General features: G+C 52.4%; 8 protein-coding genes across 8 annotated transcripts; 1 reads left to right on the top strand and 7 right to left on the bottom strand.

Moving 5' to 3' along the window:
- Positions 1 to 21: 21 nt before the first annotated feature.
- Positions 22 to 2,258, bottom strand: CC1G_01548 (pyranose dehydrogenase; the record flags this gene model as incomplete). The annotated part of the gene is made up of 10 exons (XM_001833819.2): positions 22 to 108; positions 165 to 566; positions 626 to 800; positions 857 to 1,073; positions 1,130 to 1,312; positions 1,367 to 1,565; positions 1,619 to 1,725; positions 1,778 to 1,947; positions 1,993 to 2,074; positions 2,138 to 2,258. The coding sequence occupies 10 exons, from the start codon at positions 2,256 to 2,258 to the stop codon at positions 22 to 24; spliced, it is 1,743 nt and encodes a 580-aa protein (XP_001833871.2).
- A 1,115-nt stretch (positions 2,259 to 3,373) lies between these two features.
- On the bottom strand, positions 3,374 to 3,786 carry CC1G_15247 (hypothetical protein; the record flags this gene model as incomplete). Its single annotated transcript, XM_002910293.1, has 3 exons — positions 3,374 to 3,514; positions 3,572 to 3,604; positions 3,769 to 3,786. The coding sequence occupies 3 exons, from the start codon at positions 3,784 to 3,786 to the stop codon at positions 3,374 to 3,376; spliced, it is 192 nt and encodes a 63-aa protein (XP_002910339.1).
- A 260-nt stretch (positions 3,787 to 4,046) lies between these two features.
- On the bottom strand, positions 4,047 to 7,005 carry CC1G_01547 (hypothetical protein; the record flags this gene model as incomplete). The annotated part of the gene is made up of 6 exons (XM_001833818.1): positions 4,047 to 4,096; positions 4,158 to 4,722; positions 4,776 to 4,985; positions 5,040 to 5,385; positions 5,737 to 5,885; positions 6,109 to 7,005. The coding sequence occupies 6 exons, from the start codon at positions 7,003 to 7,005 to the stop codon at positions 4,047 to 4,049; spliced, it is 2,217 nt and encodes a 738-aa protein (XP_001833870.1).
- Positions 7,006 to 9,866: 2,861 nt separating this feature from the next.
- On the bottom strand, positions 9,867 to 12,105 carry CC1G_01546 (aryl-alcohol oxidase; the record flags this gene model as incomplete). Its single annotated transcript, XM_001833817.2, has 10 exons — positions 9,867 to 9,953; positions 10,007 to 10,356; positions 10,412 to 10,463; positions 10,518 to 10,695; positions 10,744 to 10,963; positions 11,021 to 11,206; positions 11,262 to 11,466; positions 11,526 to 11,632; positions 11,683 to 11,840; positions 11,891 to 12,105. The coding sequence occupies 10 exons, from the start codon at positions 12,103 to 12,105 to the stop codon at positions 9,867 to 9,869; spliced, it is 1,758 nt and encodes a 585-aa protein (XP_001833869.2).
- A 257-nt stretch (positions 12,106 to 12,362) lies between these two features.
- CC1G_01545 (hypothetical protein) lies at positions 12,363 to 14,609 on the bottom strand (the record flags this gene model as incomplete). Its single annotated transcript, XM_001833816.1, has 11 exons — positions 12,363 to 12,449; positions 12,506 to 12,855; positions 12,906 to 12,957; positions 13,010 to 13,187; positions 13,234 to 13,453; positions 13,501 to 13,680; positions 13,730 to 13,934; positions 13,984 to 14,090; positions 14,151 to 14,299; positions 14,346 to 14,427; positions 14,486 to 14,609. 11 exons carry the CDS (start codon positions 14,607 to 14,609, stop codon positions 12,363 to 12,365), a joined length of 1,734 nt encoding a protein of 577 aa, XP_001833868.1.
- A 1,623-nt stretch (positions 14,610 to 16,232) lies between these two features.
- CC1G_01544 (pyranose dehydrogenase) lies at positions 16,233 to 18,416 on the top strand (the record flags this gene model as incomplete). Its single annotated transcript, XM_001833815.2, has 9 exons — positions 16,233 to 16,359; positions 16,413 to 16,494; positions 16,547 to 16,707; positions 16,759 to 16,865; positions 16,914 to 17,115; positions 17,144 to 17,772; positions 17,822 to 17,873; positions 17,928 to 18,277; positions 18,333 to 18,416. The coding sequence occupies 9 exons, from the start codon at positions 16,233 to 16,235 to the stop codon at positions 18,414 to 18,416; spliced, it is 1,794 nt and encodes a 597-aa protein (XP_001833867.2).
- Positions 18,417 to 18,578: 162 nt separating this feature from the next.
- Positions 18,579 to 20,298, bottom strand: CC1G_01543 (LAP1; the record flags this gene model as incomplete). The annotated part of the gene is made up of 4 exons (XM_001833814.1): positions 18,579 to 18,831; positions 18,887 to 19,338; positions 19,397 to 19,783; positions 19,852 to 20,298. 4 exons carry the CDS (start codon positions 20,296 to 20,298, stop codon positions 18,579 to 18,581), a joined length of 1,539 nt encoding a protein of 512 aa, XP_001833866.1.
- A 1,016-nt stretch (positions 20,299 to 21,314) lies between these two features.
- CC1G_01542 (aryl-alcohol oxidase) lies at positions 21,315 to 23,436 on the bottom strand (the record flags this gene model as incomplete). Its single annotated transcript, XM_001833813.1, has 8 exons — positions 21,315 to 21,413; positions 21,470 to 22,263; positions 22,311 to 22,496; positions 22,550 to 22,754; positions 22,811 to 22,917; positions 22,972 to 23,129; positions 23,185 to 23,266; positions 23,316 to 23,436. 8 exons carry the CDS (start codon positions 23,434 to 23,436, stop codon positions 21,315 to 21,317), a joined length of 1,752 nt encoding a protein of 583 aa, XP_001833865.1.
- Between the last annotated feature and the right edge of the window lie 1,719 nt (positions 23,437 to 25,155).

The raw sequence follows: 25,155 nt of genomic DNA, 5'->3' as shown, positions 1-25,155 counted from the left end.
TAAATGAATAGTGCAGTGCGCTCATGACCAGTCGGCCTTGATGATATCGGCAGCACGCTCGCCAATAACGTAGACAGCGCCCACAGTGTGGCCGGTGGTGATATAAGGCTACACACAATCGTCAACATCCATGTAAGCAGAAATACCGAGAAGTCTCCACTCACCATGATGGATGCATCAGCAACACGCAAGCCAGTAGCACCCTTGACCTTCAAGTCCGGATCCAGCACACCATTGGAAGCACCTCGTGCAGACATGGCGACAGAGCCAGACACATGGAGGGTGGTACCAACACCGTTTCGGAGCTGCTGCTCGATTTCCTCGAGAGGAGTGGTGTCGGGGTTGGCAGTGATGGGGGCGACGACATGGTCCTTGAATCCATCACCAGCGAAGTATCTCCAGGCAGATCGGATACCCTCAACGAAGGCGAGGATGTCGTAGCGGTGGGTGAGGAAGCCGAGGTCGATAACGGGGGGGTCGAAGGGGTTGTTGGACCTGATCTTGACGCTTCCGCGGGAGGCGGGGTTCAAGAGAAGGACAGAGGCAGCGACGGTAGGTCCGCTTCCCTATGGCAACTTGTTAGCCAACGGGACACATACACTCAAGAATCAGGAATGTAACTTACAGAGATAGCGAGCTCAATATGAGGTGCGCCGGGGGCGGTCTGGTCATCAGGGTATTCCTGGAAGATGGAAGCATTGGCGGGAATTCGGCTCCAGACGATGTAGTGTGATCCGGGATCAGTCAAAGGACCAGAGCGGTTCTGCTGCCATTGGGCAAAGGCCTCAGCTTCGTCAACACTGCCATGGAGCTCAGTTGGTTTACAGAGTGTGTATACTGCTATAAAGGCACTCACGCTGGCGATGGCTGGCCGTTGGCGAGCCACATGGCGAAGGAAGCGGGGTGGTCTTGGAGGTTCTTTCCAACGTCGGGGATATCAAGAACGCTCTCGACGCCAACTTCCTCGAGTTCTTCCCTGGGTCCAATACCAGAGTTGAGAAGGATTTGAGGGGAGCCGAAAGCTCCAGCAGACAGGACGACTTCCTTGGAAGCAACGATGGTCTGACGAGGAGCTGAGAGCGTGTTTGTCAAATCGACGCCCAAGCGGTTCTTAAGAGCCAGTACTCACATGCGCTGTCGGCAGCGACTTCGATAGTCCTGAAGTCAAGCGCGTTGTCGCCAGTACCGAGGACTCGGGTGACATAGGTGTTCAGCAGAACATGGAAGTTGGGGCGGTTGCGGTGCTCAGTCGAGACGAAGGCAGTCGCAGCACTGCTTCGCTCGCCATAACCAATGGTGTACTGGGTTGGGCCTTAATGGACAAATGAGAATATTTGACAGGCTGCTGAAAGGAAAGCAAACTCACAAGCTCCGATGTTGTTACCATCATTGACGTCGAGGCAGAAGGGGAACTCCTCATTGAAGTTATCCTGGACGCGCCTGTCGAAGTCGGTAGGTGGAGTGTTGAAGTTGGTGATGAGCAGTTCTCCGTCGTAGCCGTGGGCATCGGGGTTGTAGGCGCCATCGACGCTGCGGCCGTCAGCAGGGAGGACCCATTTCTCTCCCTGGTAAGAGAGTCAGCTTAACATAAGACGTGGGCTTGAACAAGTATTCATACCCGCTTGATACTTGGAAGGAGGTTCTCCCACTTCCATCCGTCATCACCGGTAACGTTGGCCCATCGGTTGTAGTCCTGAGCAGAACCACGGTTGTAAACCATACCATCTACAACATACAATGTCAGACATCATTCGAGCGAATGAATCAAGAAACCTACTAGTAGAGCTGCTACCACCGAGAACCTTGCCCCGGGCGTAGTTCAAGGTTCGTCCATTGAGTCCTGTTTGGCCGATGGTCTGGAAGCCCCAGTTGTAGCTGCTGGAGAGTCGGCGCTGGAACCCGGGAACCACAAAGTTGATATCGCCTTCGTTGCTGAGGGGGTACCGTCTATCAGCCACCGCACGGCAAAAGCATGTGAACACATAAACTCACTCTCCACCGGCCTCAACGAGGAGGACCTGGAAGTCGGGGTTCTCAGCCAGTCGGCTGGCAATCACAGGACCAGCAGTGCCACCTACACAGACACAGACACGATGAGCACGACGCCTGCCAAGGTGTAAACGTAGACATCACTCACCTCCGGCAACGATAAAGTCGAACTCGACGTCCGTCGGGAGCTCCGCGACGCTGTTATAGACAGCGCCGAGGGCCAAGTTGATGTACAGGCCAGAGAGGGCGATTCTGCTAAAGACACCCATGGTTTCCAAGGTAGAGGACTTGAGAGATCAACCCCACACTCCCATCCCTCCCACTCTTTTTATACCTGCTCCAAACCGTTCCCTCACGGTGTGCCTACTTGGCCCACCGGTCCCGTTTCACGCGTTCCGTTACCCCTTGGCGCCCATTATGTTAGATGCCAAAAAGCACGAATGACCATACACATGACGTTCCTCAAGCAGAAAGAATCTCGGATAATATGTGTAAAAGCCCGGATAATTGGTATAGCTCGACCAGGACGGGCAAGCCAAAGGGCGACTCAGCTGAGAAGCGAGGACCGGACGAAAGGGCGCCAATACAAACAGATGTAGTGGAAACCAATAGAAGAAACCGTGTAAACCGCGTCACGGACTAGATTTGGTACATCTCCGAAGGCAAGGGCCCCGGGGGGGGGGCCAACTGAAACTTGAAAGAAGCACGTCCCAGGAGGGGGTGGGGCAGTGTGAACGCGGCAAAGTCGATGGCGTAAAGTCCGTTTCGAAGCCGACGTGGAAGAAGTGGGCGGCGTGGTTGAAGCTTCGATGTGCTCCTCAGAAGACGAAGGGTGCTCGTAGACATCGGTTTACGACAGCGAGGCGTCCAAAAATAATGCTACATCCGCACTACCGGGGACTTCGTAGCAAGGAGTTTTCATGAAAGACAGCCGCTCAGCAAGTAGTACAGCAGAAAAACGAGACGAAAGAGTCCCATTGGCCCTTATCGAACAGTGGACTTTATAGCTCGGAGGATATCGGCAGGGATGGACATAAAAGGTCCCAAAACCACGAGACGCAAATCGGCCGAGCGCCCAGAAAAGACCCCACAAGGACAAGTCCATGCTTGTAGAGACCCTTGAGAAACGTCAGAAGTCGCCATCATCGAAACACCAGAACCAACCCTCTAGAAGTGACTAGAAAAACTAGGGCGGTCTCAGCAGAGTCTGGAGCAGAACATCAGTTCAAGCAGACGTCTTGGCTGGCTCATTCGTCATTGGAATCGAAGAGAATTGGCGGGTTGGGCGGATTTAACAGCAAAGAGCAAGCAAAGAAGCGTCGTTGGCTTTCAACGAGGATTTGCCGACCCATTCCATTACGAATCGTGCGAACTCGTGGCTCTCTCATGGCTCTCTCGTGGCTTTGCCGGAACCTTTGCGGCCCCGGACCTTGGGGTAGTCTGGGGTCTGTACCCGCTGGGTTGGATCTGATTCTTCCATTACATTTGTATTCTGATGACGAGAAAATGTTGCAACCGTCGCGACCTGTGGAGGATTCTTATCATCCAATCGTAACCTCCCATGTCACCTATTCAAACGTACCTCTGAAGAGCCAAACGCGATGTCGAGGGCACCCTTGGTTTCACGGGCGGAAGAGTCAGCACATCTCCCCACTGACACCCACACATACAACACTGCAGTTACCGGGAACATAAACGCCCCAGTCATTAATGTATACGGTACAGTACATAATAGTACAACCAGACCTGCGATGACCGCCAAAAGGAACTAAAACTTACACAGCTCAGCGTGGCCATCACCACCATATTCATCGAGCGAAGCGCACCAAGTACTAGGTAAGAACGACAGGGATATAAAAACAACGCATCAGAGTATATGCACTCCGCCAAGGGACCAAAAATCAAATAACGATAGCAACACAAAAAGGAACGCTAAAAAGAGATAGAGAATGAATAACAATACCAGACACGACGTATAATGCAAAGAGCGGAATCGAATCGAGCAGCGTCCGAGGCACACAGAAAGAAATAAAAGAAAGGAAGAAAGACCAGCGAAATCAATCATTCTCCAACTGCTCCTTCTCCAACCTCTTCTTCATCGCACTCACTAGATCCCAACATTAGCAATCCATAATCGAAAACGACCAACAAACAGAGGAAACACTCACCATCCCTCGAGATCTGACCACTCGACATCCACCCCTCCGGGAAAGCAGCCACAATTTTCTGATACAGCACCTTCCGCAACCCCTGCTCACTAACCTGAATCACACTCCCCTCATACTGATTCTTCTCGTTCTCCAACCGACAGCACTCGTTGCTCAGCAACACCAAATCCCAGATGATCGCCTTCATCTGCTCCGTCAGGCGGTACTTCTTCCCGGGTGGATGAGGGGCATGGCCACCAGCCGCCGTAGCAGCACCCCCAGGAGGCGCACTAACACTCCCCGGATGGTCGACGTCCATCCCATCCTTCTCTTCAGTCGGATGCCGGGTTGGTGCAGCCGAGTTCGTCCCGCTTCCGCCGTCGCCGCTAGCTGTACCACCGGCATTCGCAGCCTCCAACCGGATCTTCTCTTGTCGTTTATCCCAAGCTGCGACGCTCTTCTCCCATTCAGCTTCGGCCTGGGCGAACCCAGCCTTGGCTAGCTCTTCGAGCTGCTTGAGAAGCTCATCTTGTCGCTCTTGGAGAAGCGCGACGTGATCATTGTACACGGTGCGTTTGATGAGTTTCTATCGGATCGGTCAGTGCTCGGAGCCTTCCTCCTTCATTAGAGATGACAAACCGTCATGGTGAACTTGTTATATGGGAAGAGGACGGGCATGAGGTTGAAAAAGTGATCGTCGTACTCGTCTAGCCGAATAGCAAGCAGAGCCAACGACGACAACGCCGGCTTGAGAGCCTGAGGGAATTTCCCTTTCTGCTCCCAGCTCTCTTTGGCGATAGCCTTCTTGAGCTCCTCGATAGCGACTTGCAGGTCAGGATGGAACGAATTCTACCCTCGTAGTCAGCAATCGCTATTTCCGTCAGCAAAATAGAAAACACATACGATGTTAACAATCTTCCGCTTCTTCCCATTATCGACAACCGTGATGTACCGCTTCCTCTTCTGACCAGTCTTCTCATCTCCCTCTCCTTCGTCCGCACCCGTGACCCAACCAGCGGCGGCACCCGTATCAGCAGGCTTCTTCCCCTTGTCACCGCCTTGATTCTGACCATTGACGATACCGACACCCTTGATACCTTGGCTTCCACCGAAATGCGCGCCAGACGGTGAATGCGACCCATCTGCCGATGCTTCCTTGTGTAGAACACCAGCCGATACAGCTTGAGAGACGCTCGAATGGAGGACGGATGACAGCGTCGGTTTCTTCGACTTTGGTTTTTTCGGAGACCTGGATTTCGAGAGGGTTGGGTCAGTGTCAACTCAATCAACGATACGTAGGGAGATGGAATCTGTCAACAACTCTAAAAATAGATTGATGATGGCATCATCAACCTAAATGTGCCACGTGCAGCAAATTAATGACGTCCCCGGCATCTTGGCAACGGTGATCAAGAGATCACGATAAGATAAGATGATTCCTTGAGATAAGATCATCTACCTCCCCTGCGGTGCGTGCCCATGCAGAACGGAGGAGATCGAGGGCAGTCAAGGACAAGGACCAAGAGAGAGGGCTCGAAGAACAAGAAAGCGAGCGTAACAGAAGAAATATATAGAAAGAATGGAAGGAAGAAATACGCACTTGTCTTTCAAAAGGGCCACTTCTCCACTCGAGACATAGAATCCTTGTTGTTTCGTTTGGGCAAAATAAGTGCGCTGGTCTACAGCGAGCTCCGAGTCGTCGATAAAAGGATCAGTGGTGTCGTAGTATTCCTGGCCAGCGTTCTTTTTCTGTGTGAGAGATGGATGTCAGAACTGTGTGCTAGACAGTGATACAAACAACTCGGTGAATCGATCTGTTTCTCGAGGACCAGCAGCGGCAGTACCAAATGATCCCGTCTGAAGGTGCCTCAGTTTTCAGACAACAGGATCGGCAATTGCACCGCGTTTCCAGTAAGGCCCCTTCCTCACAATCCTCTTGGACAGAAGTCCAAAAAAAGAACAAGCTACACACCTTCCGCTTCCTCTTCTTTCCAGTCTCCTCAGGTGGCGGCTCCTCCTCCTCACTCTCTGGTCTTAGCGCCATCGGCAGCGGCGGAGTCGCAGGCCTCTGCCCCGTATCCTTCGCCATCTGCGCAATATCCACCTCATAATTACTCGGCCCTCCCAACTTGATCTCCAATCTAATCGTTTGCAGCGGCTGTGGTGGCGGTGGTGGAGGCGGTGAGGGTGACGGCGTCCGCTTGCGCGATTTGCCTTTCTTGGAGGGTGGTGCTGAGGCTGAGGGCTGGCTAGTCGTGTCGGGTTTGCCGTTGGTGGTTGGTGCGGGTGCTGGGAGGGATGTTGGAGGTGTTGTCAGCGTCGAGGTGGAGGAGTTGGGTGGATTGGCGCTGGTTGAGGCGTCTGCGACGGGCACGGGGACCCCTGAGCCAGATGCCCCATCTGAGGCGTTTGGGTGAAGCAGAACAGGTATTGAAATGCCAGAGCTACCCGGTGTCGGTTGGTTTGGTGGTAACGGACCCTGCACTCCGTTCTCGGTCAGGTCGCTAATAGAAATCGCACTTCTGCTTTGTGGTATACTGTTGCTGGCGGTCGCGCTGGGTGTCGCCGAGTCCCGATTATTGGGTTGCGGGCCTGCTGTGGACGCTGTGGGTGTGGCAGTAGGGACGTCGGTGTCGTCTTCGTCTTCGTCGTCCTCATCATCGTCCTCCGAGTCTTCTTCATCGTCGTCATCTTCTTCATCGTCCTCAGCTTCCTCCGCCTCTTCAGCATATTGTCCTTCACCTTCAACACCTTCCCCTTCGTACCCTTCTTCACCCTCTTCATCCTCTTCGTCGTCGTCGTCATCGTCATCCAACTCCACGGGGATCCCCTCCGGCTCAGGGTGTTCCGTGCCGGAAGAAACGCCCATATCGTGAACTAGGTTGGCAAGTGACGATCTCCGGGACGTGTTAGCACTCCCCGGCTGCTGGTGGGTCACGGTGCTCTGGTACGAGGCCGCCGACGACGGTGCCGACACCGACGACACAGTCGAGGTCCCCGACGCCCTCCTCAGCTCGCTCACCGACGACCCGCGTGTGTCATCCGCCATCTCAGTGTCCTGGTCTCCCGCCATACCGCTGAGCTGCTTCTTCAGACGTTGGAAGCCGAACGTTGAAGGCGACGGAAAGAATCTGTGCAGATTGTTGGAAGTCGTTTTGGGCGAGTTGGGTAGTAGTGCTTCGAGCGCTTGTTTACAGCAGCCCGGAGCCTAAGAAATTTCAAAAAATGTTGGGTCGTGTGTCGTCTGGACGGTTCGAATTGTGTAGCGGACACGCCGATGTAGTCGGCGTCGTCAAAGGAAATTAAACGGCGTTTGGCGATGAACGCGGTTGGGGCCCAACAGAAATGTGGCAGGAACGGCGGTGTGCCTGATGTATATTGATAATGAGCTCGCTGTTGATGGCGACGAGCAAGGACGTGTCGACGTCGTGATCAGTGATGAGCATGAGAGGCAGAATGATGAGCGCACCAGAACGAACCGTGGATGGAGATAATTGGCGGGTGTCTGGGAAAAAAAGGGCGTCGTCACTGTTGGCAACGACGGCGCGGGGGTTGTTGATGGCGACAAGGGGCCCTCGACGATGTCTGAGACGATGGGGTCAGGTATTCAGGCGATTAGCAAAAGGATAAAATAGAGAAAAAGAAAATTTGGGCAGAAAGTGGGGAGGGGAAGGGGGGATGGAGGACAGCTCCACGTCGAAGGAAGATTCAGGAATGAAAATTCTCAGCTGCATCGGGCTTAGCATACGTATCAAGTCACAAGGAATTTCCGAACTTTGACGGGAGACACTCTCTGAGAATAGCACATTCCAAGCTGCTCCCCTCCTCCACCTCCCTCTGCCACTCAATCCCCCATTCTGGGTTATTGTCCCAGTCTCTCCATGGGGAGCCATGATTTTTATTTCTGTTCCTACGAGCCTATCGGCAAGAGGGTCCACAAGAAAGCGTCGAGGCTCTGAATCATGTGTGAGAATTTCGTCTTGGAAGGGGTGCACGGGGCAGCTGCATTTCCATCTTCCGTCGTTTCACGCGGAGCTCAAATGATGGTGAGGAACTGAGGGTGCTGGACTGGAGCTCCAAGAGGAGACGGGAATGGCTTGAATTATGACAGAGGGGGTGAATTCATTATACTTAGGAGCCTGCATGGGCGGCAGCAGACCAGAGGGATCAGATTGCGACACAAATCCAGCTCTGATGGAGGTCGCGCGGGCGCTTCTTTTCTATTCGCACGAAATTGTAAACGCCTTTCGAAGGGACATTCTGCACATCTCGAGTGATTTGGAACAAGTACATGGGAATGGATAAGATGGAGGAAAGTAGGTAGGCGGTGTAAAGACCCTGGAAGGATGGTCAGAAATCCCTGTTTCTCAAACCTCGTTCATTGTCGGAACATTCCCTGGATAGTCGAGACACGTCGAAAAGAACACAAATGAATACATGAAGGGGCATGGTAGATCGCTCACGGGTACGAGAAGGCAGCCGCACAGACTATTGGGATGCCCTTTCCTTGGCCTTTCCTCCCAGCATGGATGTATTGGCCCTCTTTGATCCGTCGTTCCGCTCCAGCTCAAGCACTCATTCGACTCACATCTGGCTTTCCAGTGCCACCGTTCGTTAGCGTTTCCGCGTTCGGATTCGTGAACCAAGTGAGTATTCCAGAGTATTCAAAAGGTGAAGCAAAGCGGTAAGATCAAAGATCTACTCCCCTACCAAATCGACCAACGGAATTCATTCACGATTGGGAGGCGGGTGTGGTGCAGGATGTGCCGAAAGAATGCATGTATTCATGACCAATCTACTCATTGGCCAAAACCATTCACACAGGCACCGGCACGACCGAGTAACGACGTATAAACACCACGATAGACGCCAAAACTTCTTGAATCTCCAACCCCAAATGCAGCTCTTCCTTCAACGAAAATTTTCAAAAAACGACGTATACCTGAGAAGGGAAAGACAGTCAGCAACAAGATTCAAAGCTTCCAAATCGAATCAACGAAAGAAGAAAGGATCAGAGTGTGAATTAAGTTCTCGACATATCGCGATCGCGTTAAGTCAGGGATAACTGAATAGATAATCTCATCTTTTGAAAGAGGCAACTGGAGAATGATGATAGAAGAAGGGAATGATACACACCTATTGACCGACGACTTTAACCCTTGGACGAACTAAAAAGAACGGGGTTTGAACCAGCCAAAATAAGACAGACGGGAAGGTGGAAGACGAGGACAAGAGGAGGCACGGAAATTTTCCTGAGTAAGCGTCCTGAGCGGAGTTTGAAGATGAGTGGGAAACTAGTGGAAGTTGCCGTGAGCACCCCAGAGGAGCACTGCGAAGCCTCGGGTTCGAATCTCGACCAGGTCAAGATATGCACGGGCGCTTATGTACAGGCAGTCGGCAGCGCAACGCAAGGTTTGAAAAACAAGGGTTAGGTCTGTAGTCGACCAACTAGAACAAGAGTTAGCACAAAGTTGTCACAGAAGTCGAAGTCTTTCCTGGCGCACTTTTCCTCACTCCTTCAGGCGATTCGGTCACAATTATCTCGTACAGCCTTCGAATCGGGCTTAACCTCGACAGCCAGGAAGCTTCGCGTCGGTGAAAAGACCAAAACATTTTCTGAGGCAGACCTTATTCGAGACAGTAGCACTCACTAAATACATTTTCTAAGAATGGTACATACAAGGCCCGTTCCTTGGAACCAGTACCGCCGACACAGTCCCTCTGATCAGACTAAGCCCAAGCCGAACGAATGATATCCACAGCCCTTTCAGCCAAGATATACACAGGTGCTTGAGTATGCGCAGCTGGAACATAGGGCTGTACAACAACATCAGCACACGAACGAAAGGTCCCACAAAGTAAAAACTCACAATAGCCGAAGCATCAACCACTCTCAACCCCCTCACACCTTTAACACGCAACTCAGGGTCAACAACACCCGTCCTAGACCTCCCAGACGACATCGCCGCCGTCCCAACAGGATGCAACGCAGACGCCAGTTCATCCCTAACCCGCCTCTCGAACTCCCCATCGGAGAGCACGTCAGGATCGATTGTAAACGGACCCGTAATTCGATCTTTCCAGATAGGCAGTTCATAGAACCGTTTGATCATACGGTACCCTTCCTTGTAAGCTTCGATGTCGTACGGATGGGTAAGGAATCCAGAATCAATCAGAGGGTTGTCGAATGGGTTGCTGGAGTTGAGACGAACGGAACCGCCTTTGGTAGGTTTCTATCAGTTGGCAAGTGCCAATCGTAGCACGAAGTGACTCACGGGAGTACGGGCTCATCAGGAACAATTGGGCGCCTGTTTGATTCCCTGAAGTCTGCGGAATGGTAAACATGTGTTCAAAGAAAAAAAATCACTATGAATCACTCACAGACAGAGAGTACTCAATATGAGGAGTGCCAGGACCTGGAGAAGGATCCTTGAAGCGTTTGAAAATCGTCGAATTTGAGGGGATCCGCGCCCAGGCAATGAGATTTGAAATACCACTTTGGCTCAGCGGACCCGTTTTATGTTGTTCCCACTGAGCCATCGCCTCGTCGTTATCATACCTAATGCTCATCTCAATAGGGCGAATCCATGATCAAGGAGCCACTCACGGAGGAGGTTCCAAGGCGAAATTCGAAGACGCTCTAAAGCCCGTGGTACCATGGTCGGACATCCCTTTTCCAACATCCGGAAGGTGGTGAATGGTTTTGACACCAACTTCTGCGAGATGCTTTCGATCCCCTATTCCCGAATTCAGCAGAATATGAGCGGTACCAATCGTACCGCCAGAGAGAATGATTTCCTTCTTCGCAGTCAAGGTCACGGTCGAGCCTAACACAGCAATTCAGACACAGCACGCGAGAAATAACAGATAAAAGACACACTGACCTCCACCGAGTGGGCCCAGTTCAATCGTGCGGATATCCAAGTCTCGTCCACTGTTGGATGGAAGAACACGGGTAACATATGTATTGACCAAGATGCTGAGATTCGGGCGCGCTCGAACTTCCTTGGTGAGATACGCAGTAGCAGAGCTGCTCCGCTCTCCTTCGCCAAAAGTCGAGTGCACCCAAGCTATACAAGTTCACCCGGTCAACTCAAGAGCGGTGGAATGAGGTAGCCCACGTACTGATCCCATGTAAATCTCCATCATTAGCGTCCCCGTTGTACGGAATTTCTTTACTACTCTTTCCAGCCTCGACACATATTTTGTCAAATTCAATAGGTTCGCGCCATGGCATTCCGACTTTGACGGGCCCTTTCAACCCATGAACGCGCGGATTATACTGACCCGATACGTTGCGTCCTCCAACTCCACCAGTCCATCCTTCATGCTAATCGAACCCGAGTTAACATATGCTCAAAGAAGAGGCATTGATAATGAATGTCACACCTTGAGAGCATAGGGGAACAATGATTTCCAGCTCCAGCCACGATCGCCAGTGATCTTCGCCCAAAGATCGTAGTCCTCCGCGGATCCTCGAGTGTAGATCATTGCATCTACATGGGACGGTCGGATTGGGCCGCAGCGATGTAGGGAAGCCACTTACTGATCGAGCTACTCCCTCCAAGCACCCGTCCTCTGTTCAAGAAAAACGTTCGATTATTCAATCCACTCTGGGGGACCACAGTGTAGTTCCAGCTGAAGGTCCTGGGAATGCCCCATGGCGAGTTCTTAGGGATTCGAAGTTCCAAAGCCCCGTCATTACTGAGAAAAATGTAAGAAACAAGACTCCGTCCAGGATAGGTTATACGCACTCTGGCCCAGCCTCAACGAGCAAGACACTGAACTTGGGATCTTCCGATAGTCGACCAGCTAAAACTGAGCCTGCATTACCTCCCCCAGCAATGATGAAGTCAAAGGATTCCTCCAAGCCAGCGGGAAGCTCGTCAATGCTCTTGTACACTTTCGCGTGTACAAGCGCAAAGAGAGTTAGCCATAGCGCAGTCGCAGTTAGTCTGAAAGGAGGCATGCTTATTCACCACGGTTTAACCGATCCAAGAAGCGGAATTTATACCTGTAGAAAGCTCTCCGCGAACATCGCGATCTCATCCGCATCTTGGGAGCATCTAGCTTCACATATGCTGGCATAGGTGTTCCTATGACCCCGACACGCATACGTTTTCTTCACACCTGCAAAATGGATCGATTGTTTGGTAATTAGTTTACGCAGACTCCAGTCGAAAGAAAACGAAGTTCGGAAGGAGTTTGAAAGGCGCTTTCAGTAATTTACAGCCAAACTGAACGAATGATATCGACTGCACGTTCTGCCAGAATGTAGACAGGCGCCTGTGTATGAGCAGTTGGGACGTAGGGCTAATAATGACATCCAGTCAGATCTGGGTCCCTACTAGAGAACGAAAAGAACTTACGATCACCGACGCATCGACAACGCGCAGGCCTTTGACGCCCTTGACGCGCAACTCCGGGTCAACGACTCCCTTCTTAGACCGCTTGGATGACATCGCAGCTGTTCCAACGGGGTGCAGGGCTGATTGCAGCCCATTCCGGATGCGTTGCTCAAACTCTTCATCAGACAGTATGTCTGGGTCTATCTCAAAGGGACCAGTGATGTGATCCTTCCATGCGGGCAGGTTGTAGAATTTCTTGATGATGCGGTACCCCTCCTTGTAGGCGAGAATGTCGAATGGATGCGATAGCAGCCCCAGATCAATCAAGGGGGTGTCGAGCGTGTTGTTAGATCGTAGCCGAATCGAACCACCTACGACAGCCTTGTTTAGAATTGGGATAAGAGACCGGTGAAGGACATACGTGAATGCGGGGTCATCAGGAAAACCTGGGCTCCAGTTATGGCACCTGTGGTCTATCCACTGCGGTGAGTGAATAGACGGAATCCCAGTGATAGTAGCACTTACAGTCAGAGCGTACTCGATATGGGGTGCGCCAGGACCAGATTCTGGATCCTCGTATTTCTTGAAGAGAGGTGACCGGCGCGGGATGCGAGACCAGAGAATTAGATTCTGGAACCCACTCTCGCTGAGAGGGCCAGTCTTGTTCTGCTGCCATTCCTGGAGGGCCTCCTCGTAGTCGAAACTAAGCAAATATGAGTCTCGGTCCGTAGCGAATGCATGGAACTCACGGCGGCGGTTCGACGGGGAAATTAGACGGCGCCATGAAAGGCGTGACACCATGGTCAGTCAAGCCTTTTCCAACGTCGGGGAGGTGATGGATCGTTTCAACACCGACTTCAGAAAGGTGCTCCCTGTCACCTATACCGGAATTCAAAAGGATATGGGCAGAGCCAACGGTACCGCCGGACAGGATGACCTCTTTCTTTGCTGTAAGCGTGGTGGTATTACCTGAGGAGAATTAAGTCAAGTGGAGAGTGAAGTTTGTATGTACGCACCTCCGGAGACGGGGACTAATTCGATCGTTCTGAAATCGAGGTCGTCGCCCGTAGGAAGGACACGAGTGACATATGTGTTCACTAGAATGCTGAGATTTGGTCGAGCGCGAACTTCTTTAGTTAAATAGGCAGTGGCGGAGCTGCTTCGTTCACCTCCGCCGAAGGTATTGTGGATCCAGGCTACCCGGAAATCAGAAAGTGCTCGGGGAGCAGTGGTGGAGTGACTCACTAAGGCCCAGTACTCCACCATCATTGACATCTAAGTTGAACCCGAACTCGCGGCTGGATTTCGCTGCTTCGACACAGACATTGTCAAACTCAATCGGTTCACGCCAAGGCAATCCGACTTTGACTGGGCCCTTGGTCCCATGAGCACGAGGGTCGTACTGGCCCGTCACATCACGGCCACCGACACCGCCTGTGAACTCTTCGTGCTGCGGAGACGAAAGTGAGAAAGAATGACAAGGACAGGGCAGAGCTAACCTTGAGCGCATACGGGAAGAGACTCTTCCAGCTCCAGCCACGGTCTCCCGTGACTCTGGCCCATAAGTCGTAATCGTCAGCCGCGCCACGAGTGTAAATCATGCCGTCTGAAATTCAAAACGCGTCAAATGGGAATCGGAATGGGTCTCACGAAATCCAATACATACTGATAGAGGAGCTTCCACCAAGGACCCTGCCTCTCATGAAATAAAATGTTCGATTGTTGAGGCCAATCTGTGGCGTGACGGTGTAATTCCAGGTATACGATAGTGGTATGCGCCCTCCCGGGACACGAATCGGCAAAACGCCATCGTTGCTGAAAGCTGGTCAGAAGGGATGGTCGACCACAGCACTGGTCTTACTCTTCCCCAGCCTCGACAAGGAGGACAGTGAATTTTGGGTCTTCAGTTAGCCGGCCAGCTAAGACAGAGCCCGCGTTGCCGCCTGTACACAGAGATTTGTTGGTGAACGACAAGTAGGCAGATAGAGTGGGCGTACGCACCTCCAGCGATGATGAAGTCAAAGCGCGACGTGGCAGGTAATTCATCGATACCTTGATATACTCTGGCCTGTGTCGACGCAATCAGTATCCCGAGGGAGATCACAATAAATGAAAGGAGGGCCATGTTTGGGACGTCTTATTGCAATAGATTCCAATTTATATCCGGGAAAAAACGAGAAGCGCACTGTGTTGGAATTGGCTTCCCTTCTTCAGGGAGGCGTTCTCTACTCTCCGCGATGCTTCTTCAACGCAAACAGAAATATATTTTCCGGCTACCCGACCTAGATACATCATCCTGACAGACGAAAGGTCAGCGAACGTCAGAAAATTCTGGCTTTGAGGCGCACCGCCTTCTACTTGGCTACGTGTGGTGTTCCTTCAACCACAACTGATAGCGCCCAAAATCTACCCATGGGGGAACTTCATATTTCAGCTCCTCCCCACTGTCGTCCTGGCTGGAATAGAGCGGCTTGGAACTGGAGTCCTTGGGGTGGCATACTGCGACGGGCGGGCAGTTATCTTCGTCTGACCTCATCATCTGGACTCCAGAGCTCTGAACGACGCCTCTGAAATCAGTTAGTGTAGATTAAGGCAATAAACGCGAACTCGCCTTGTCGTAATGACAGGTATGAGCCAATACCTGCTGCTGTGGTGGTGCATATCTACACGCCGTTCGCCTCAGCGACGCTCGCTTAGCGTGAAATTGCGCACTCACACACAATCAAATATTGTATACCAGTCAGACGATGGTGATATCGCCAAAGGCGACCGCACGAGCTCGTTGCCTGCGCTATCGACTGTCGGACAAGAAAAGGTGCACCCTGGGCCGTCAGTCTGCGGTTGACCGTCCTGCGGGAGGGCCAGAGCGCCTAGAATCAAGAGAAAAGTCAGGAAGAGCGCTTTTAGAATCATTCTTGGCGTTCCGAACAGCGACAAAGGGTCGTTGGGCGTCGACCACGACGGCGGTGGTGGTTCTGGGCAAAGGGGGCGGACAGGCGCGCGAATCTGGGGCGCGTTCGATCCGCCATCAGGTTGATGCTCCCACGCATCGCGCGACCCGGCTAACGCCGGTCTATGCTGCTGCAACGACCTGAAACGTTTGCTGCTTGCAGTTGGCTGGCTGTGGTATTCCACATAAATCCCATTTCTGGATTCGAGAGAAGCTTCAAAATCCCCAAGAAACACTATGGAGTATCCTTGAATTCAAGCGAGAGCGACGGTTGAATATCGGTCCTTCAATGGATCTTGGGGACACCGGTAAGCAGTTCAAAAGATCTGTAATTCTTCGAATTCTGACCTTCTTTGATCATCGTCCATAGGACTACATATCACCGTGTTCACATCCTCGATCCACGTGGCCTACGCGGGGAAGATAAACCTTCCTCGAAGCCGTGGCTGTCACAGCGAAGGCTTTGGCCTTCTCCCAGCATTCAGACCGAAATGTATGTATTCTCATGGGATACCAGGTTGCGGCGGCGGGCGTTCGCAGAAGTGAGGATCTTTCTCTGGTGGTAACCACTACGCATTATTTTCGGCCTTCGAAGCTCGCTGGGGACGCACACCGGCACGGTTCCCTCCTGACACCATAACTGACCATTCTCTACACCAACTCGTAGTCATCTTCCATTGCTAAAGCGGTCAAATTCAGGGAAAATCCTTTCTTCCTAGTTCGCTTAAAGGATTTGCGAAATGGTGTATATCTTTGTCCTGGTGTCCTACCTTGATACTTCCTCGTCCTCCTTGAACAATGCGGCTTGCTACGCTATCTGCTTTCGTGGCGCTCGGCGTCCACCTCGCCGAGGCCAAGGTCTACAATAGCCTTGACGAACTGTTGACTTCCAGGGCCAAGAAATATGACTTCGTCATCGTAGGAGGTGAGTCTAGACATGCTTCTCTGAACATTACTTGCGGCTGACGAGAAGCCTAGGCGGTGTCGCTGGCTCTGTCTTAGCAAACCGACTCTCCGAGGATCGTCGGTCCAATGTCCTCCTTATTGAAGCTGGACCAAAGTAAGAAGTGTTACCTTGGCCCAGGGACCTTTCTCTGACAGTCTATGCTCAGCGACGAAGGCGTCGAGGAACTTAGAGTCCCAGGCTACACCTACAGCGGCAAGATCAACTCGACCTACTATTGGGGCTCTGTCTCCACTCCCCAGAAAGGCCTTGGCGGTCGCACCATCGAGTTCACTCGTGGTCACGTCCTTGGTGGTGGAAGTTCTATCAGTATGTGGGGCCTTCCAGTTTGACAGCTACGAATGCTAACTGCTGTAATAGATGGTATGGTCTACACTCGAGGTTCCCAGGACGATTACGATCTCTGGGAACGCGAATCTGGTGACCCGGGATGGAGCTGGAAAGCCATGCTGCCATATTTCAAGAAGGTGTGACAGCGTCGTCTACGTCCTACGCCTTGACTAATATGTGACAAGAACGAGAAATTCATTCCCCACACTCACCGGAGCGTCGAAGGGCAGTACGATCCGACAACTCACGGATACAGAGGACGTACACTTGTCACTCTCCCCTGGGCAAACTCGACTGAGTTCTATGACCGCGCTTTGAAGAACAGCAAAATCCAACCTGAATTCGCTTACAACATTGATGTGAACAATGGGAAGCCCGTTGGTCTTAGTAGGTGCTTGACGTTCATGATGCGCAGCCCTTGTTGACTCCTGGAAAGCCTGGCTACAATCTACTATTGGTCACGGAGAACGCAGCAGTGCGTCTGTCTCCTACCTGGACCCCAAGACGCGACAGCGCCCCAACCTCGACATTCTTGTCAACACGTACGCAACCAGAGTTCTCCCAGTCTCTAATAGCATTAGCCGGACGCCCGACATTCGAACTGTCGAGCTCATCCCCAGACGACGCGGAAACACTCTCCCAATCGAACAAATCAGACGCACGACAATCACAGCTGCCAAGGAACTCATCCTCTCAGCTGGTGCGATCGGTTCTTCCCACCTCCTTTTGAACTCTGGTATCGGAGACAGGAAGGACTTGGATGAAGTGGGAGTGAAGACAATTCACCATCTCCCCGATGTCGGCAAGGACCTGTCGGAGCATATGACTGTGGCATTGAGCTGGAACGCAACAGGGGCTATCCCGCCTCCAGTCGACCCCGACGCTGCTTACGAAGAATGGAAGAAACACAGGACTGGCCCTCTGGTGGATTTGGTTGGACAGCAAGTCCTATGGGCTCGACTCCCCTCCGATTCTCCGATCTTTAAACAATACAAGGACCCTGCTTCAGGTCCCACCTCACCTCATGTTGAACTTACCCTTTCGGTATGTCGAACATTTCCTATCTGTCCGCCTTGTCTAATGCCAAGTGCAGGGAAGTGGCGCTGGTGTCGGCGCATTCATCGTTCTCCTTACCCCCCATTCTCGTAAGCCCTCTCTCTTAGCCCTCTCCCAGCCTCGCTAAAATGGTTTTATCGCAGGTGGCACGATCAAAATCCGATCGAATAACCCGACTGAGGAACCCCTCATCGATCTTGGTTTCCTCACGCACCCCTTCGACATACTCGCCTTCAAGGAGTCCATCCGCCTCGCCAAGCGATTCTACAGTGGGCCGGCTTGGGAAGGCTACATCACTGGATTCAACGGCCCAGATCCCGACACTCTCTCCGACGAAGAGTTCTTGAAGAGGGTGCAAGAGAGCACTGGATCATTCTACCACCCGGCTGGCGTGACTAAGATCTCGCCCAAGGGATCGAAGAAGGGTGTGTTGGACCCCGACCTGAGGGTGAAGGGAGTTAAGGGGTTGCGAGTTGTAGATGCGGGTATCATTGTGAGTATTACCCAGGTGCTGGTTAACGGGTTAGCAAACTCACGTCGACTTCCAGCCCTATGTGCCCACGTCACACACCCAAGCTTCAGTCTATGTTATTGCGGAACGCGCATCGGATCTCATCAAGGCGTCGTGGTAGGAAGCTGTAGCACTGTAGCACGAAGCTTCGTATACAAATCATGAGAGCCAATATGAATATTGAAGATGCGATGGATTCAATGCCTCGACCTACTACACTACAAAATGCACAAACACTACTGCTACAGATGATGGTTAGGGAATAAATAAACGCATTAAATTTTTACAACACAGCAATCTCATGGCCGCAAGATTGATGCCTCCTCGCTTCATGACCGAGGGAAGCAATGGACGGCGACCTGGCGTTGAGGGCACGAGGTCCACGAGGAATGCCCTCGAGCGAGCGAGCGTAGGTGGCAACAGAGTGGGCAGCAGCGCGGCTGTTCTGGAGCCAAGCCTCACGGTTGAGGTTGTCGAGACCATCGCAAGCAAGATGGTAGCAAGCGTCGTAGGCAACACCAGCCTCACCACCGAACCTACAGGTGTCGATAAGCATCGTTTCGCAGGAATGGAAAGGGAGAAGAAACGTACAATGCAGCTTGCTCCTCAGTCTTGATACCCTCAGCACCGGTGAAGAGACCACCAGCAGGGATACCGACGTCCAAGAAGGGTCCGTAGTCGGAGCGACCGCTGAACTCGGTAGGAGCGCTGGGCAACTTCTTCTTGGCGAACCAGTTGTTGAAGGTGTCCTCGATGTGGTCGCTTCCAGGGGGGCCAGGGGGGATGTTGGGGAAGTGGGTGCCGTCACCGTTGTAGACAAAGTAGCCAAAGTTGGGAGAGGCAACCATGTCGAAGTTGAGGTAGAGGGCAATCTTCTGTCGCTCTTCCTCGGAGAGGTTGGTGATGTAGTGCTCGGAACCGACGAGACCGAATTCCTCAGCAGTCCAGAATCCGAAACGAACGGCGTTCTTGACCTTGAAGAAGGGAAGCTTGAGGGCAATCTCGAGGACGGTAATGGTACCAGATCCGTCATCGTTGATACCCTTGTGGTGAAAGTAATTAGTGGCAAATTCGAAGCAATCGAGCGTATGGCAGACATACAGGACCAGCAGGGACGGAGTCGGTGTGACCACCAGCGAAGACGATGTTGTTCCTGTCTCCGTTCTTGGTGGTGGCAATAACGTTGCTCGACCAGCGATCCTCAGTCACAGCATCGACCTTGAGGTGACCGACGATCTCAACGCCGTTCTTGATGTCAGCCACAAGTGCTTCGCCAGCAGCGCCGGAGATGGAGCCGACAGTGATGTAGGGGCCTTCAGGACGGTTGATCTGGCCAAGAGTACCACCAGAAACATCGCCCTCAGCGTTGTTGTAGATGATGGCGCCAGCAGCACCCGCGGCACCGGCAAGGGAGGTCTTCAAACCGAACTCGCACTCACCACGCTTGATGAGCGCGATGTTGCCCGAGACTTCGGCGGGGTAGTCACCCTGTACACGGAGAAATGCAGTCAGAAACACGAAGATAGGGAGGGGATAAGAGAGAAGATGAGACTAACCAAGGTGCAGCCAAGGTTGTCCACGGGAACGAGAGGCTTCTCGACATCACCAGCGGGACCATAAGTGAACCAGCCGGTGGAGTAATCGGTGCCATTGGCGGAGAATTTGGCGCTGCCCTCAGAGTAGAGGTAAGGGAAGGTCTGGAGCTCGACGTCGTAGTAGCCAGTCTTCTCGAGTTCCCTCTTGATGTACTGAACGGTCGCGTTGTGGCCAGGCGAACCGAACGCGCGGTGTCCCTCGTCAGCAGCGAACTTGGCGAACTGCTTAGCGTGGTTGAAGAGAGCGCGGTCGCTGATCAAGAGCTGGAGCAAGTCGGTCTGGACGAGAGGCTTAAGAGGAGTAAGGGCATCCCAAATGAGACCGCCGATGCCGGTGGTTGAAGCCTCTTGAGCAACAACGGGGGAGATGGCAACCGCAAGAGCGAGGAACTTGGGAGAGAGCTTCATGTTGACGGTGGGATGCCAATGGGTTTTTTCTCAAGTCACATATCTTCTTATATAGCTTTTTGTTGCTCGGGGCAGAGTAAGGCTCCGGAAAATGCGTGATTACGGTAATGCCATGATTATTGAATCCCGCAAGGTGTAACCCATACGGACTAGTCGTAACGCATGACAGGCTCCCTTGCGCGAATACCTAAATTGGCCTTTCTCGGGGTTTGTTAAGCATAATGCACAATGTCAGGACACGCACTAGGCGAATACCCACCTGCTTCCGCATGTGGGGCTCGTATAGAGCATGTGCGGATAGGGCCGCCAAGTCAGCAAGCCCATCAGGGGAATTGCAGTTTCCTCTGAGAGGATGGTGAGCGAATTTCAATCATGGCGCGATGTTTCACCGGAATTATCAGTTGGCACATGGAACCCAAGGGTGGGAGGTTGCCTGGCGCTGGTATCTGTGGAAGATAACATCGTCAACAAGCCTGGCTCCTCTAGTTCACCAGCCGGAACGTAACCTAACGTACCCGATACTTGTAGCTCATGGGCGATAGATTTCCGTTTGTACAGCGGTGGTCATATGTTCAATACACCATACGACCATGTCGAGTGCGGGGGTTCTGCGCTCCTTGTCAGAACCACACGCACGGTACTTACATTGGCAACGTTATCGGTTCTCCAACCAAAGTGATGAACCTGAGAAGTCCGGATAATCGACCATATGGCTCGTCGCCGCGGACGGGAGGAAGCATGCAAAGTCGATGATGTGAGGATGTCGCAAACCAGGATCGACGCGGGAGAGGACGCTGAAGCGTTGCGTGAGAAAATGGCGCGAGGAAACCCGTGGTGGGCGCTTTATCCACAGCCTGAGAGCAGCATGTTGGTGTACTAGCAAAACAGAAGTTGCATTCAGAGTAGTGAATACAAGTAGATTATGAAACAAACGATCAGAGGACTTTAAGGTATACAACAAGACAAACCAAAACACAAAAGAGCGTGGAGTCGGAAGGACACAGTACAGGATTGTTTTAGAAAGGCCAGAACATCCATGACCTCTTGATCAAATCAGCGGCCCTCTCGGCGACGAAGTAGACGGGACCTTGCGTGGTCGCGCTAGGAATGATGGGCTAGGAAGAAACAGATGAGTATCATATAGCATACTGAAATAAACTCCATCACTTACGAAAACAGATGCGTCGACGACGCGGAGGCCCCTGAGGCCCTTCACCTTCAAATCTGGGTCAACGACGCCATTCCTCGCACCCCTAGCCGACATGGCTGCTGTTCCTGAGGCATGCGAAGTTGCGCCAGAGGTGTTCCTGATGTGCTGGTGGAATTCGGCGATGGGAGTGAGGTCTGGGTCCGGGGTGAGGGGAGCAGTGAAGTAGCCATCCCAAGCAGGCTCGTTATAGAATCTCTTGACGAGACGGATGCCCTCAGTGAGAGCCTGGACGTCCCATTCGTGCGAGAGCCAACCAGGATCGATGATGGGGGCATCGAATGGGTTATTGGAGGCGATCTTGACAGTTCCGCGCGAATGAGGAGTCATCAAAACAATGAAAGCGCCAGCAACTTCGCCGTAGGTGGTGAGTGCGACCTCGAGGTGAGGAGTGTTAGGGCTCGGAGCAGGGTCAGGGTGGTTGGCAAAGATGCCAGAGCTCTCTGGGATTCTTGCCCACAGAATTTGGTGACCAACAGCCTCGGTGAGGGGTCCGGTGCGGTTGTTCTGCCACATAGCCATCGCATCGGCGGGATCCATCGGTGGAGCTGAGGTGTCGGTGGTGAACCAGAGGGCGGTGGAAGTAACGTGATCAGAAAGTCCCTTTCCAACGTCGGGGAGGTCGTGGACAGTCCTGACGCCGACTCGAGAAAGGTCTCGTCGATCACCAATACCGGAGTTCTGGAGGATCTGCGGCGAGCCAAAGGCACCCGCCGAAAGGATAACTTCCTTTTTGGCGGTGAGTTTCCTTAGTGGACCTGCAGCAAATGAGAATCGTGTTCACAGGACATAAGCAGCGACGAACCTCCATTTCTCGATGCGAATTCGACCGTGCGGAAGTCCTTGAGTATGCTCAATCCAGTTGGGAGAACACGGGTGGTATACGTGTTCGTGAGGATAGTCAAATTGGGTCTGTCACGAACAGATTGGCTGAGGTAGGCAGTTGCCGCGCTGCTGCGCTCTCCGTTGCCTATGGTGGACTGAATCCATGCTATCAAACCGAATTTAGACAGTTGCAGAGTGCGAGAGGGGGGTTCAACTCACTGAGTCCCAGAGGAGATCCAGAGTTCCCATCCAGATTGAAAGAGTGCTCGGAAGAGCTCTCGGCGGCGGCGATTGCCTTGGCGTCGAATGCGTTCGGTCCACTCCATGGCAGCGAAACTTGGGTGTTTCCGTCGTAACCGTGAGCATTGGGGTCATATTGACCAGAGACATCGCGACCTCCAGCGGGTGGGACCCATTTCTCATGCTGTAACGGTTGGTTTAGCACGCGCGCTACGGACAGATCATTATCAATAGACGTACGCGCTTGATGAGGGGGAAGAGATTGTTCCACCTCCAGCCGGAGTCGCCAGTGAGCCTGGCCCACTCATCATAGTCTTCCGACGCTCCTCGAGTGTAAACCATTGCGTCTAAAGGAGACGAGTCAATAAACCGGTAGTCGGAATGGACGAACAAAAGCTTACTGAGAGCGCTGCTGCCACCGAGAACGTGGCCTCGATCGTAGGGTTGGACTCGATCGAGGAACCCGGGCTGAGGGGTGGTGGTATAGTTCCAGTTGTATGTCGCTGGAATACCTCCCATCCAGCTAGCGGGAATTACAAGCTCCTCAACGCCCTCATTGCTAGAATTAAAGGAGATAAGTATGAAAGCGGGGAACACAACAATGTGGGACTTACTCAGGGCCAGCTTCAATGAGCAAGACGCTGCGTCTGCGGTCCTCCGAAAGTCGACTCGCAAGAACAGAACCTGCAGTTCCACCTAGAGCGGGATGAGCGAGAGCAGGCTTCTAGAAATGATTAGAACGTACCTCCAACGACGATGAAGTCGTAATCGGCCCTAGCTGGAAGCTCGCTGGCGTCGTGGATAACGCGACCTTCGACGAGGTGAACGGCAAGGGAAATGAGAGCTGAGAGGGCTAGGAGCTTCATAATTTAGAGAAAGACAGTAGAACAGTTGGAGTTGGGGGAAGCTCGTTGCTGTCGTCTCCTACTTGCGCGGTCTATATTTTATACACCAGCCAAGTGCCCAAGAGACGCAAGAAATCAGAAAGTCGTTCCTGGACCTTGAGAACTTGCGACGGCACCCACAGAGCCAGAGTGAGATGCCGAAACTTTTCATTGCCAAAGACAGCGGACGCCGCGAATAGTGGATCCAGGATGTGAACGAAGCGGCGTCACCTGGGACGCAATGTTGCGATGGTCGCGTGGTCTGGGTAGCCGTTTGTATAACCAAAGATGTAGATCCAGATGAGAGAGAGGTTCGGAAGCGCTTTGGGGCCTTGGGAAACTCCGTAGAATTCTATTAGGCTTCTATTTGAGACGTCAGAAACAGAGGGCGAAAAGAGGTTTCCGCCCCTAGTCGAAGAGGAACTTCAGAGGAAGAGAGTTTGGAATGCAAATCATTCAATGGCGACCTTGTTTTCTTCCTTCGTCCTGCTACTAAGCGGGCAAAAAGGAAAGGGAAGAGCGACCACGAAGCACGAATCACTCCGACCGGAACACGGCAGCCGCCTTGCCGTTTGATATTCTCACGATTCTGTTGGTATCCGAGCGGATCGTAAGGGCGCTCTAACATCGAACCGAAGTGGTTCTCTTCTTCGCGCGGCTTTGCTTTTGCCTTCCTTCGAGGATGGAAATAGAAAGATATCAGTATCGAGGCATCGAATTCGTCCAATGCATTGTTCCCTCAACGTCTACAATATTTCTCGAAAAATGCTGTACCGTTTCCTACCGTTTCGCGAGCCAGGACTCCGGAGAGCATTGAGGTTCTCATGGAATGTCACCTCTCGAGTCTCCAAAGGATTTCCAGCACCATTCAATCAAATGGTGGGGATCAGTACGGCAGATTCGATCAAACACTGGAGCAATTTGTTGATATGCTGCTCACCATGAGCTCCATTGCAAGCGACATCAAGAGCTCGTCCAGGACCAGGCCGTTCGTATGGCCGTAGCCAGAACGGCAGTCCAAGACTCCACTTCAAGGAACGAACCTAGACTCGTGAACCAGTCGGTTCGGTCCCCTCAGTTCGAATAGAAAAATGATGAACTGTTGATGAAGGCGTTGATGGTGATGGCGGAGAACCAAAAAGGTGAGGGTACCGAACCGACTGGGCGGTCGCGGTTTTGGCAGGAGGGGTACCGTGTGAACGAGCACTTAGAAAATATCGCGCCTCAGCGTTTGGCTGAAATACAAAATCGAATCCCTATTCATCATATCTCTACCAATCGCCCTGAAACTTTGGGAAAATGCTCGCATAGACTTCTACATTCATTTGACACAGTATAAATCCGAATGAAAGCGAACGGGTGGACGATATTGAATGATTTCAGAGTGAAGATGCCTAAAAACAGGGAAAAACTGAGGCTCACAGGGAGAAACGATAGGTAAATCCTTGAAAAATGGAACAATAGTCCAGGGTACACCTGCGACTCGTTCTGTATCAAAATAGAGGCTCATACGCATCGGTATCTGCAAAAAAGCTCGAAATTCAGAATCTGCTTCTCGGGAGCCTTAGGCAAACACCTACAAATAACGCCGCTGGCTCTACGCCAGGACATCCTCGAGCGTGAATTCGTCCGTATCCTCCTCGTCCTGCTCCTCCGCTTCCTCCATATCCACAGTGTCTATGTCGAAATCGACGTCTTCTA

The sequence above is a fragment of the Coprinopsis cinerea genome (genome assembly GCF_000182895.1).
Source record: "Coprinopsis cinerea okayama7#130 chromosome 10 map unlocalized cont3.10, whole genome shotgun sequence".
NCBI lineage: Eukaryota > Fungi > Basidiomycota > Agaricomycetes > Agaricales > Psathyrellaceae > Coprinopsis > Coprinopsis cinerea.
Note: the sequence above shows the minus strand (reverse complement) of the source record. Positions and strands in the feature narration are given on the sequence as shown.